At 50.2% G+C, this 11,711-nt stretch overlaps 1 protein-coding gene across 2 annotated transcripts in view; it reads right to left on the bottom strand.

Annotated features, from left to right (window-relative positions):
• Positions 1–9,570: 9,570 nt before the first annotated feature.
• Positions 9,571–11,711, bottom strand: part of LOC106541018 (GTPase IMAP family member 3-like) — a 209,097-nt gene continuing 206,956 nt past the window's right edge. For both annotated transcript variants that reach the window (XM_087712302.1, XM_087712301.1), the window contains exons 2-3: positions 11,496–11,554; positions 9,571–10,373 (exon numbers count right to left, since the gene is read on the bottom strand). In XM_087712302.1, coding sequence (XP_087568428.1) covers positions 9,736–10,373; positions 11,496–11,511 — 654 coding nt within the window. In that variant the 5' untranslated portion in view covers positions 11,512–11,554 and the 3' untranslated portion in view covers positions 9,571–9,735. The remainder of the gene's footprint in view (positions 10,374–11,495; positions 11,555–11,711) is intronic.

Raw genomic sequence — 11,711 nt, 5'->3', positions numbered from 1 at the left:
CCGCTGCCACATGGAAACCAATGAAGCCTGCCATTTTGCTGCCTCGTGGCTGAAACACGGCAGCGTCTTTTACTCAGACGCTGAAAGAAGCGGCAGGGACGGGGACAGGAAACGGCAGTGCCGGCATCTGAGTAAAAGATGGTCGCTTTCCCGCCGCGTGGATCAGATTCCTCTGGAGTTCTTCGAAAAGGGAAAGCAAGCGATTGGAAATGGGGCGGAGAAGAGCAAGTGGGTTCCGGGAGGCTAGCGAAGGGATTGGATAGGAGAAATAGGGAGAGGGCATGTTGCGGCATCTCTGTGGTTGGCCGTAAAGGCGAACGGCCACAGTGTGCCGCTAAGTGAATCATCTTCATTCAAGAGCAACGGAGAGGTTGTTCCTCAGCCTGCCAAAACAAGGGATTTGCCAGGAGTGGTCAATATGGAGGAAGGGTGGATGAAGGGTGGGCAGACTGGATCCTCGAAGGGAGGGGACTCGCCTGGCAGCTCTGGTAGGACACAGGGAAGATGGTGTGAATGGCTTGGGGCATGCCAATCTGGGGGGAGGGGATGGCGCCTTCTGCACTGTTGGTAGGGCAGCCCTCTCTGTGCTGGCTGGTCTTTCGCCCACTCCCACCCTCCAAATCCAGACAGGATTGGGTCCAGTGCTTCTCTCAATTTCAGAACACGTTCTGACCCAGCCTTAGCAGAAGCAAGAAACAGACTCCTTCCTTGTCACGATTATCTCCTATGAATTAATGGCATTCACCGAAAAATCCAGACAATACTCTTTCAAGGAATTAACTGCACTACAGACCTTATCAGTCCCTTGAGCTCCCAGCCGAAAATCAGTTCTGGCAAGCAGTCTTTGATGCACGAAACATAATGAGCAAACTCTTCAGAAATACGAGCTGTTGTCTCCTACGACAACCACTCCTCTTTCCTTCTATTTATTCCCCAGCCACGGAGGGGCCATTCAGCGTCCACCTGTGCTTTGCTTCCCGAGTCGACTCCTTGTCCTCTGTTGTTCACCTCTCCTAACTGCTCTGCACATACGCACATCTGGCACAGGCCCCAGCTGTTCTTCCTCCCCACTTATATCAGCCTCCAAAGGCAGCTGCCTCTCGGGTGGCTGGGAAATGTTGAAAAAAACGTGGCTCTATCTCTGCCTCTGATGCTAAACATCCATCAGAGCCTCTCCCAGATGCCAGAACTGGCTCAGGTTCTTCCACAACCTCATCGTCAACATCCTAGAGTTATGCGCGCATGCACACACACACACACTGAGGGATGTTAGGGTTGTCTTACCGTCATAGTATTCCAGAGAGACAGTCATTTGTGCACCTAATTTGGTTGAAAATGCTTGAGGTGTTCCAGAGTTATGCGAGAACACACACACACAAGATTTTTGGGCAGGGAGGGGACACCATCTCCTGAAATCCCACTACCCTGAATCCTATCTGTACCCATGCTGGGCCTCGTGTTTCCTCTACGCATTGGGTAGACCAGGCTGATCTTCTCAGGACTATCATTAATCTTTGTCGGCGTTGCTATCTATGTGGGCATGGCCAGCTTGGGGTCACTCACTGGCCATGGCCAGCTGGGTGGGTGTGGCCAACTGGGTGGTCATGGCCAGCTTGACACAACTCCCGCAACGGCTGCCATGTTTCCTCTTTGCATTGGGTAGAGCGGGGCAACTCCATGCTGGCCCGATGTCTCTACTTCACAATGGGTAGACTGAAGCGATGCCACGTTGGATGGCCGTTTTCAGAACGGCAGCCCTGTTTGACCCCTTTGTCGTAATGGGTCTCCCCCTATATGATAGTTTTCGGAGCTACTCATCTGCCGTCTTTAGCAAGGGCTCCGGTTTCCTGACAGTGAGAAGAATGGACCAATGGAAGAGAAGTTGCCTTTGGAAGTTGTGGGAGGTTGATGGCTGGGAGCTTTGAAGGAGAGAGGCGACTGTCATCTGTCAGAAATGGTTTAGGTTTATCAAGTGTAAGTAGCCCAGTCCACATGGCCCGGTCTACCAAGGGTGGCGCCAGCGGGCCGGCTTGCCGCGACCAAGTCTACCAAGTGCACAGAACCCAGTGGACCAGCAGGAGGCGGCCTAATCTACAAATCTCCCCCCTCTTCCTTTTTCTTTCTTTCTTTCTTTCTTTCTTTCTTTCTTTCTTTCTTTCTTTCTTTCTTATTTATTTATTTATTTATTTATTTCTCTCTCCCTCTTTCCTCCCTCCCTCCTCTTCCTTCCTTCCTTCTTTCCCTTTCTCCCTCCTTCCTTCCCTCCTATCTTCCACTTTCTTTTATTCATTCCCTCCCTCCTATTCCTCCCTTTTCCCTTTCTCCTTCCTCCCTTTGCTCCTTCATCACTCCCTTTCTTTCTTCCTTTGTTCATTCCCACTCCTTTTCTCCCTTTCTCCTGGGTTTCTCAGGAAAGATCCAGGAGAACTCGGGGACTTTTCTCCCACTCTCCTTTTCCTTTCTCCTTCCTTCCTTCCTTTGCTTCTTTCTGCCTCTTTCCTTCCTCACACCATCCTTTCCTTCCTCTCTTTTTCTTTTTTCTTTTCTTTTTCGATCTTTCTTCCATCCCTCCTCTTCCTACTTTCCCTTTCCTTCCTTCCTTCCTTCCTTCCTTCCTTCCTTCCTTCCTTCTTTCCTTTTATCTTTCTCTTCTCTCCCTCCCTTCTTGCTTTGGCAAAGCAGCTGCGCCTCCATTGCCCTCTGCCTCTGCGGCTCCTGCAGCGCCTGGCTTCACCCACAGCCTAAGCTTGGCTCCCTGGGAAGCCATGGGGGGGTGGGAGGTGTGGTGGGGATGGGCATGGAGTGTCCAGTTTCTTCCCAACCGTCCTTGGATTCTTTTTAGAAACAGCCTACGAAATAGAAGGAAGGAGAGAGAGAAGAGAGAGAGAGAAGCTGTCACACACACACCCATCTCCCGCTGGGCTTCAATGGAAACACAGAACTTCTGGATTCCCAAATAGTGCAACTCAGAAGGAAGCCCCTTACCCTGCATGGGGCCGAGCCCTTTTCTGGGGTTCTCACTGGCCCCTCCTGCCCTCGAGGAAGAGGTTCCCATTAGAAGAGCTGCATTTGAAAGGGGCCTCTGGGGATTCACCAAGGGCCACTTTACACCAGTTACACTCCTATCAAAGAAATGGTGGAATATGGAACAATTCATGAAAAACAGAAGTGCTGCAGTGGCCTAGAGGTGGAGCTCTCGCCTCACAATCAGAAGGCTGTGAGTTCGATCCTAGGTAGAGGCAGTTATTTCTCTCTCTGGGCACAGTGAGTAATTATCTGCTGAACAAAACTCCGCACTAGTGACAGGAAGGGCATCCAGCCAGTAAAGACTCAGCTCCATTCAGTTGGCCCAGCTCCACCCTCATGTAAGGGATTATGGGGTCATTAAAAGAGAAAAAAAGAGAAGAGAAGAGAGTTGGAAGGGACCTGTTAGGTTATCTAGTCCAACCCCCCAAACAGGAGGACCTAGAGCCAAGGTGGCGCAGTGGTTAAATGCAGCACTGCAGGCTACTTCAGCTGACAGCAGTTCTGCAGTTCGGCTGTTCAAATCTCACTGGCTCAAGGTTGACTCAGCCTTCCATCCTTCCGAGGTGGGTAAAATGAGGACCCAGACTGTGGGGGCACGTTGCTGACTCTGTAAACCGCTTAGAGAGGGCTGAAAGCCCTATGAAGTGGTATATAAGTCTAACTGCTATTGCTATTGCTGTTGCTAGTTTCTGGATTTCTTTTTGGTAATTGAACTGTTAAATTATCCCACAGCAAGTTGCTCTTAAATTCTCGAAAGGCCAAGAGGCCACCGAAAGAGCCAACCGCCTCCTCTCTGGTATTTGGGGGGAGGGGGTGTGGAGGGTCAGGGAAGCAGAAGCAACTTAACCCACCCAGGATAAATGGTCTCTGCTTTGATACTGGTGCAACTGGGGGCAGGGACTGCTCCTGGGCTGCACTGGGACGAAAGCAAGGATATAGGGCTGGGCTGGCCTTGAGGGGCTGTGGGGCTGGAGCCTGCTGCCCTTGAGAAGATGTAAGGGATCTTCAAAGATAAGGACCCGAGGAAGACCCCTAATTCCCAGACACCCTACCCGCCACCTGGGGCTCCAGGGAGACAGGCCGGAAGGTGACTTTTGCAAAAAAAAGAAAATAAAAAATCCTCCTTCCTTGCAGGATGGGACCGAAGGAGGCCCTTTGAGAACAAGCAGAGCAGAAGAGCTGCTGGGGGTGAAATCAGGGAACACTCTGAGCTGGAAGGGACCCTTGAGGCCATCTAATCCAGTCCCTGCTTGGGGGGAGGGGCTGGCAAGCTAACGTTGGCCCAAGGACAAGGCTGTTCCTGTTCTCCCAAGTTTATTTTTCTTGTCAGGAATGGGTTTTTAGTAACAGAATAACAGAGTTGGAAGGAACTTTGGAGGTCATCTAGTCCAACCCTCTGCTCAAGCAGGGACCTATCTCAAGAGCCGAGGTGGCACAGTGGTTAGAGTGCAGTGCAGGCCACTTCAGCTGACTGCTATCTGCAGTTCAGCGGTTCAAATCTCACCAGCTCAAGGTTGACTCAGCCTTCCATCCTTCCGAGGTGGGTGAAATGAGGACCCAGATTGTTGTTGGGGGCAATATGCTGACTCTGTAAACCGCTTAGAGAGGGCTGAAAGCCCTAGGAAGCGGTATATAAGTCTAACTGCTATTGCTATTGCTATTTTCTAAGAGTTGGGTAGCATTCTAAATCTTACAAATACATGTAAATGCTTTCCCGGAAACACGGCTGCCCTCCTGACTGGACAAACCTGGTAAGGATGAGTGGACCAACCTCACCAGTCATGCCAACTCATTCCTCCCCTCCCAACCCCTCCCCCCCACAGAGCCTCTTTTATAAGTAACAATATTTAATAAGATCTTTGGTTGACACAAGAAATGCTACGGAGGCCACATTGGCCAATGGAAAAAAGGATTGCATCTGGCTTCTGTAAGGAAAACATGAATTTACCCCAGGAAAACAGGACGGAGTGGAAAGAACCTCAAGGCTGCTCTGCCTTGATGCTCTTTGGTGCCCACGGGAAGGAAGGGGAGACGTTTTCAAAATTCTGCTCCTATAATCCAATAAAGTCTGAATATTTCTTGTGTTGGTGGTTTCTCGGCCTGGTCTACTTCAAAGGACTGAGGGGGATGGGAAACCCATGAAAAAGGGAGACAGGTCCAGGCTGGTAGAGAAAGTCCTGTCATCTGAAGGGAGCCTCTTCCCTCTGGCAGCCCACCCTACTGCAGAACTAGCCCCTCCCCAATCTTTGTCTAGGGAAGCAGGAACCAGATTGAGGGGCTGGAGGGGGAAACCAGACGCCTTCCCAACAAGGACCCCATCCCTTCTTGGGGAGAGCCACAGCATTTAAGGGGTTCTGCTACCCAGCCATTCCATTGGAGCTCCCCACTTCTCCAGGACACAGAGCCAACCCCTCCCCTCTCCCCATTTTCAGATATCTGCTTTTTCCCAGTATGGAGGACAGAGGTAGGTTTCTACTGGTTCGGACTGGTTTGGACGAACTGGTAGTGGCATGCTGGCCTGTGTCACAGAACTGGCAGCGACCCAGGCTGGCCACGCCCCCGAGCTGATTCCCCGGTCACCGCTGTTGCCCTCTTTTTTGGGAGTTCTACACATGCGCAGAACAATTTCCATTGAACTGCACATATGGGCACAGCACACATCCAGCACACACACACACACACACACACACACACACACACACTAGTGAACCAGCAATAATACCAGCTAGAACCCACCTATGATGGGGAAGGTTTTCAGAGGAGCCTGGGGAGGGGGGGAAGTGGTCCTGCTGCTAAAGGGGAGGGCTTTTTCTCCCCTGAGGTGGCGCAGTGGTTAGAGTGCAGTACTGCAGGCCACTTCAGCTGACTGTTATCTGCAGTTCGGCTGTTCAAATCTCACCGGCTCAGGGTTGACTCAGCCTTCCATCCTTCCGAGGTGGGTAAAATGAGGACCCGGATTGTTGTTGGGGGCGATATGCTGACTCTGTAAACTGCTTAGAGAAGGGTGAAAGCCCTATGAAGCCGTATATAATAAGTCTAACTGCTATTGCTATTGCTAATTTTAGGCAGCTGCCTTCCAACTTGCTGTGGGGGTGCAGGGGGGGCTCTGCAAAGCAGCTGCAGAGGAAGCAAGGGTGGACTTTTGGGGGGGGTTCCTGGTTTGGCTAAGCAAGAACCCCACCGCCCAGAGAGTGGGGCTGGGGCAGCAATCACAGTGGGGGCGCTGCTGAAGCTTTTTTGGGGTTCTGAAATGGATGGGGGGGGCTTTCCATTTACTAATATCTTTAATATTATATTTATATTTAATAAATTTAATATTATATCCATTAATAATATCTTTGTCCTTCAGGTGTTTTAGGGTGCAAGTTGCAATGGGCGCAGTTCCTCTCTTCACCACCAGAGGGTGCAACAGGCTTGGGAATGTCTCCCCAGTTGCTGCCTTGGTTTTGCTGCGGCAGATTTACAGATTAACAAAGTTGGATTTGTAGATTATCTAGTCCAACCCCCAGCCCAAGCAGGAGACCTTACACCATTTATGACAGATAGCAGTCCAGTCTCTTGAAAGCTTCCAGGAGATGAAGCTCCCACAACTTCCAAAGGCAACTTCTGTTCCGTGGGTTGCTTGTTCTCACTGTCAGGAAATTCCTCCTTGTTTCCAGGTTGAATCTCTCCTTGCTTAGTTTCCATCCATTATTCCTTGCTTGGCCTTCGGGTGCTTTGGAAAATAGCTTGACCCCCTTGTCTCTATGGCAGCACCTCAAATATTGGAAGATGCTCTCCTGTCTCTTTACTAGACTAGCCAGGCCCAGTTCCTGCAACCGTTCATCATGTGTTTTGGGCTCCAGTCCCCTAATCATCCTGGTTGCTCTTCTCTGCACTCTTTCTAGCGTCTCCACATCTCTTTTATAGTGTGGTGTCCAAAACTGGATGCAGTACTTTAAGTGTGGTCTTACTAAGGCTTTATAAAGTGGCTGTAGTACCTCACTTGATCTTGATTGTATCCCTCTGTTAATGCAACGTAAGATTGCATTGGTTCTTTGGCTGCTGCTTCACACGCCTGGCTCCTATTTAGCTGGTTGTCCACAAAGACTGCAAGATCCCCCTCATAATCACTGCTATTAAGCCTGGTTTCACCCAGACTATATGTGTAATTTTAGTTTATGTTGCTTAGGTATAAGATTTTACTTTTGTCTACATCGAATTTCTTTTTGTTATATGGGGCCCAGGTTTCAAATCTGTCAAGATTCATCTGGATCTTGAGCCAATTGTCTTGGGCATTGGCTATTCCTGCCAGCTTAGTATCCTCCACCAATTTGGCAAGTTCCCCTTCTATCCCCCCCCACCATCTAAGTCGTTTATGAAGATATTAAAGAGTCCTTGGCTAAGTCGGAACCTTGTGGTACCCCACGGCTTACCTCCCTCCGTGTAGATGTAGTACTGGTTAAGGACTATTCATTGTGTGCTGTTTGTCAGCCAGATGCAAATCCATCTGGTGGTGATGCTGTCTATCCCACCTTTTTCTAGCTTACCAAAGAAGTAGGTTGTGGTCTACTTTGTCAAATGCCTTGCTGAAGTCTATTATGTCCACAGTCTTTCGCTGGCCTACTTATTTAGACACTATGTTAAAGAGTGAAATAAGGTTGGTTTGGCATGATCTGTTTTGAACAAACCCATGCTGGCTTCCAGTTATTACGTTACTAGTTTCTAGATATTGGTGGATCTGCTGCATTGGGGGGGGGGGGCATGACACTGGAGGGAGGGATCCAGAGAACCTGTTTCCTTCTGGTTCCTGGTGAGGATCTGGTAGCATTTCCAAATTGGCTTTTGGGTTGGATAAAAGCTAGGTGGGAAAATTTCAGACTGGGGCGATGGACACTTTCCTGGTTGAAGAACACAAAGGCTGCTCAAATTCTCACCACCTCTTTTGTCCTCTGTGCTCTGCCCATGCGTGTGCATCAATGGTGGGATTCAAATTCAGATTTTGTGGGCGTGGTGTAGCTTGATGGGCGTGGCCTGGTGGGTGTGGCAGGGGAAGGATACTGTAATAGTCCCATTCCCTCCCCACTCCAGGGGAGGGATACTGCAAAATCCCCATTTCCTTCCAATTAGCGGAGACTCGGGAGGCCGAGAATAGATGGGGGCGGGGCCAGTCAGAGCTCTGAACTGCTCACAATTTCTACTATCGGTTCTCCAGAACTGGTCAGAACCTGCTGAATGCCACCTCTGGTATGCATGTGTCTGTGTATTTGTGTAAGGGAGAGGGAACTGGGAAAGTGTGGAGGCAGCCGCTTCATCCCACTGATCACCCTCTCTGCCAAAATAGGCATTCTTCCGACCCCATTCTTCCGATCTCCTGGTTATCCCTCTGGTCGCTCCAATTGGCCTCAGGGGAGGCGTCCACAGCTGCATCTCAGACTTCAGAGGGTCTTTCCGTGATGGGTGAACTTCAGAGAGGATGGGAGTTGGAGGATGCAGGGCGAAATCACAGTGATTTTCAGGGATATTTCCAGGACGTGGTAAAAAGTGGATGGTCACCATGGAGCTTCTGGATACTCTTCAGGGGTATGTAGCATAAGTGCAGGCATGCATAGGTATGCTGGAACACGTATACAACAGCAGTAATGATTTACTATACCATAAGGTCAGTAACACAACCTGCTGACTTTGAGCATTATGTAAGGCAGAGGTTACAACTTGCTGACTCTGAGCATTATGGGGTCAGAAGTTTGTGTGCCAGTAAAAGATTTACCTGCTGACTATGAGCATTACTAGGGTCAGAGGTTTGTGTGGCAAGTATATGATTTACCATATACCATAGACTTGTACAACCATGATTGGCCTACAGAGACCTTGCAACTCCACCCTTCCTTTGGGTATGCTCAATAAAAGAGGCCTCAGAGATTGCTCTGAGTCGTCTCATCCCGAGGGAACTCATGTCCGTGTCTTCCTTCATCATTGGCCTCATGGGCGACCCGCGGAGAAATTGCAGGGGTAGCCCCACGTAAAGTGTGTGTTGCAGTAGTCCAATGACCAGACCTTAAGCTAAAAAGGTGCACAAATGGCAGGCTGGTGTGCGCATTGATGTGCAGGCCACGTTCCCTCTCTCCGTCCCCAGTGGGACACTAAGCCGTAAAGATTGGGGACTGCTGGCCTATTCAGCAAAAGATGGGGCAGATGGCTGACTTGGGGAGGGGGCATCCGTGTCAGCCTTCAGAGACCAAGAGGAGCCACTCACAAGGGTTGACTGCCTCCTCTCTGACAGCAGAACTGACTTCACTCACCGTGGATGCTGTTGGCTTAAGAGGGAAAAACCCCTTTGGTACTAGTGCAACTGGGGAAGGGGGCACTCCAGAGCTGCACTGGGGCCAAGGCAAGGACATGAGGATTATGGGGCAAGATCCTACTGCCCTCGAGAAGGTGGAGCAGGGTCTTCAAAGATAAGGACCCGAGTCTCTCACTGGCCCCCAGGAAGGACGAGGAAGACTCCCACACACAGAGAGATTTCAGCAGTCAAAGGCAAAAGAGAAGTGGAGAGGACACCAGTTCTGCAGCTCTGCAATTGTTTATTTCTCAAAACAAAGGAAGCAGAATTAAAAATCTGGATTTGGAGGCAACATGAAGTCGTCATTCAAACACTTTATGGATAAATCAGTGATACACGGCAAGCAATATAATTCTCAGGAAGACAAACTCAAAAGTCCAATTGGGCTAGAAGAAAAAGCAGGTTGGAGATGCTTTCGTGCGCCTTCGGTTTTGCTCGATGAACATCCGGACATGCTCGTCCTGTGCGTTGGGCTCCAAGTACAGACGGTTGGTGTAATATCGCCCGCCGTTCTTCCAAACGGTTCTCTGCACCATCTCCATCAGCTTGGAGACCTGCCTCTCCCGCTCGGCTCCCGAGGCTTTGTTGTTGAACCCGCAAAAGTGCCTCCCGCACCGCTGGATCAGGTCCTGCAAATTCCTGTCCCTGGATTGTGTGATGTACTCATCCAGTGGAATGCCTCTCAAATTCTCCAGGCAAGTGAACAGGATAATGGTGTGGCTGGTGGACTCAGCCCCAAAGACATCCTGGACATGCTTTATGACAGCTACGTCTTCTGGGGTGAAGTGCCCCACCTGGGTTACAAAAATCAGAGCGTCATTGTAGTTGTCAGAATCAAACATGGCTGGCGTGTCGACCACGAAAACCGTCATGCCCTGCCAGCTTCCTTGCCCCCTTTGGCACTTCAGGGTGGTGGTCTTTGCCGCCAAGGTGGACTCAAACTCTTTCCGTCCGAGAATGGTGTTGCCCGTGGTGCTTTTCCCACTGCCGGATTTTCCGATCAGGATCAGCCGGAGTTCCTCCCCTGTGAGATTGGAAGACATCCATTGCAGCACTCCCTCCCTTCTTTCTTTCCTCCTTCCCCTTTATTCCTTCTACTCCTTTTCTCTTTCCTTCTTTCCATCCTGCCTTCTTCCCTCATTCCCTTCCTGCTTCCTCCCTCCTTCCATTTCCCACTTCTCTTTTCTTTCCTCCTCCTTCCTTCCTTCCTTCCTCTTCCTCTCTTTCTCCTTCCTTCTGGCCTGACTGCCTCCTTCCCCTCTCTCTCGTTCCTTCTACTTCCTTCCACTTTACTTCCTTCCATTCTTTCTCTCTACCTTCCTTCAGCCCTTGCATCCCACTCCCTCCCTTTTTTCTCTCTTCTTCCCTCATTCCCTCCCTTTTCCCCTTTCCTCTTCCCTTTTCTTTCTTCTTTCTTCTTCCTTTTTTTCTCATTTTCTTTTCTCCTCTTCCCTCCTTCCCTTCTTCCCTTTCACTCTTCCCCTTTCTTTCCTTCTTTCCTTCCTCAATCCCTTCCTCTTCTTTCCTTACCCTCTCCTTCCTTCTTTCCCGTCTTTCCTCCCTCCCTCCCTCCCTACTTCCTTCACTCACCCCTTCCTCCCCTGCTTTTCTTTCCTCTTCTTCCCTCCTTCCTTTCCTCCTTCCTTCCTATCTTCCCTTTTCTTTCTCCTCCCTTCCCCCTCCTCCCTGACTCCCTCCCTTTTTCCGTTTTCTTCCTTCCTTCCTCTACTTCCTTCCTATCTCTTCTTCCCTCCTTCTTCCTTCTTCCCTTCCTTCCCTCTCCTCTTCCCTTTCCTTTTCCTGCCTTCCACCTTCCTTCCTTCCCCTCTTCCCTTTTCTTCCTTTTTCTTTCTCTTTCCTCCCTCCCTCTCTTCTTTCCTTCTTTCTTCCTCCTGCCCTCCCTTCCCCCTCTCATTTCCTTCTGGTATCTTCTTCCCTGCTTTCTTCCTCACCTCCTTCTTCCTCCCCCCTTCCCTTCTTTCATTTTCTTTCACTTTCCTCCTTTCCTTCATCCCTCTCCTTCCCTTCCTCTTCCTTCTTCCCTCATTCATCCTTCCTTCCTTCCTCCCTCCCTCCCTCCCTCCCTCCTCCTGGATTTCCCAGGAAAGTTACGAAAGAACTGGGGGGAAAGGAGGGGGGCTGTTACCTCTCTTGGCATCCATCCTTCCTCCAAGGCCACTTCAGATCTCCCCCTCCTCAAAATCCCTGCTGAGAGAAAGCAAAACCCAAAGCTGTTTTTTTCTCTCTCTCTTCCCTCGGCAGTCGGCACCCCCCAAAGCCCTTCACATGGTCGTCCTTTGGAGGAGCAAGACCCAAAGCCGAGCAGAATCCATCTCTAGCACCCTCTACTTTAGAGACCCCA

This window comes from Thamnophis sirtalis, unplaced genomic scaffold, assembly GCF_051295495.1.
Source record: "Thamnophis sirtalis isolate CommonGarterSnake01/CBP01778 unplaced genomic scaffold, rThaSir2_p1.2 scaffold_4, whole genome shotgun sequence".
NCBI lineage: Eukaryota > Metazoa > Chordata > Lepidosauria > Squamata > Natricidae > Thamnophis > Thamnophis sirtalis.
This window is presented reverse-complemented; position numbering and strand designations above follow the sequence as displayed.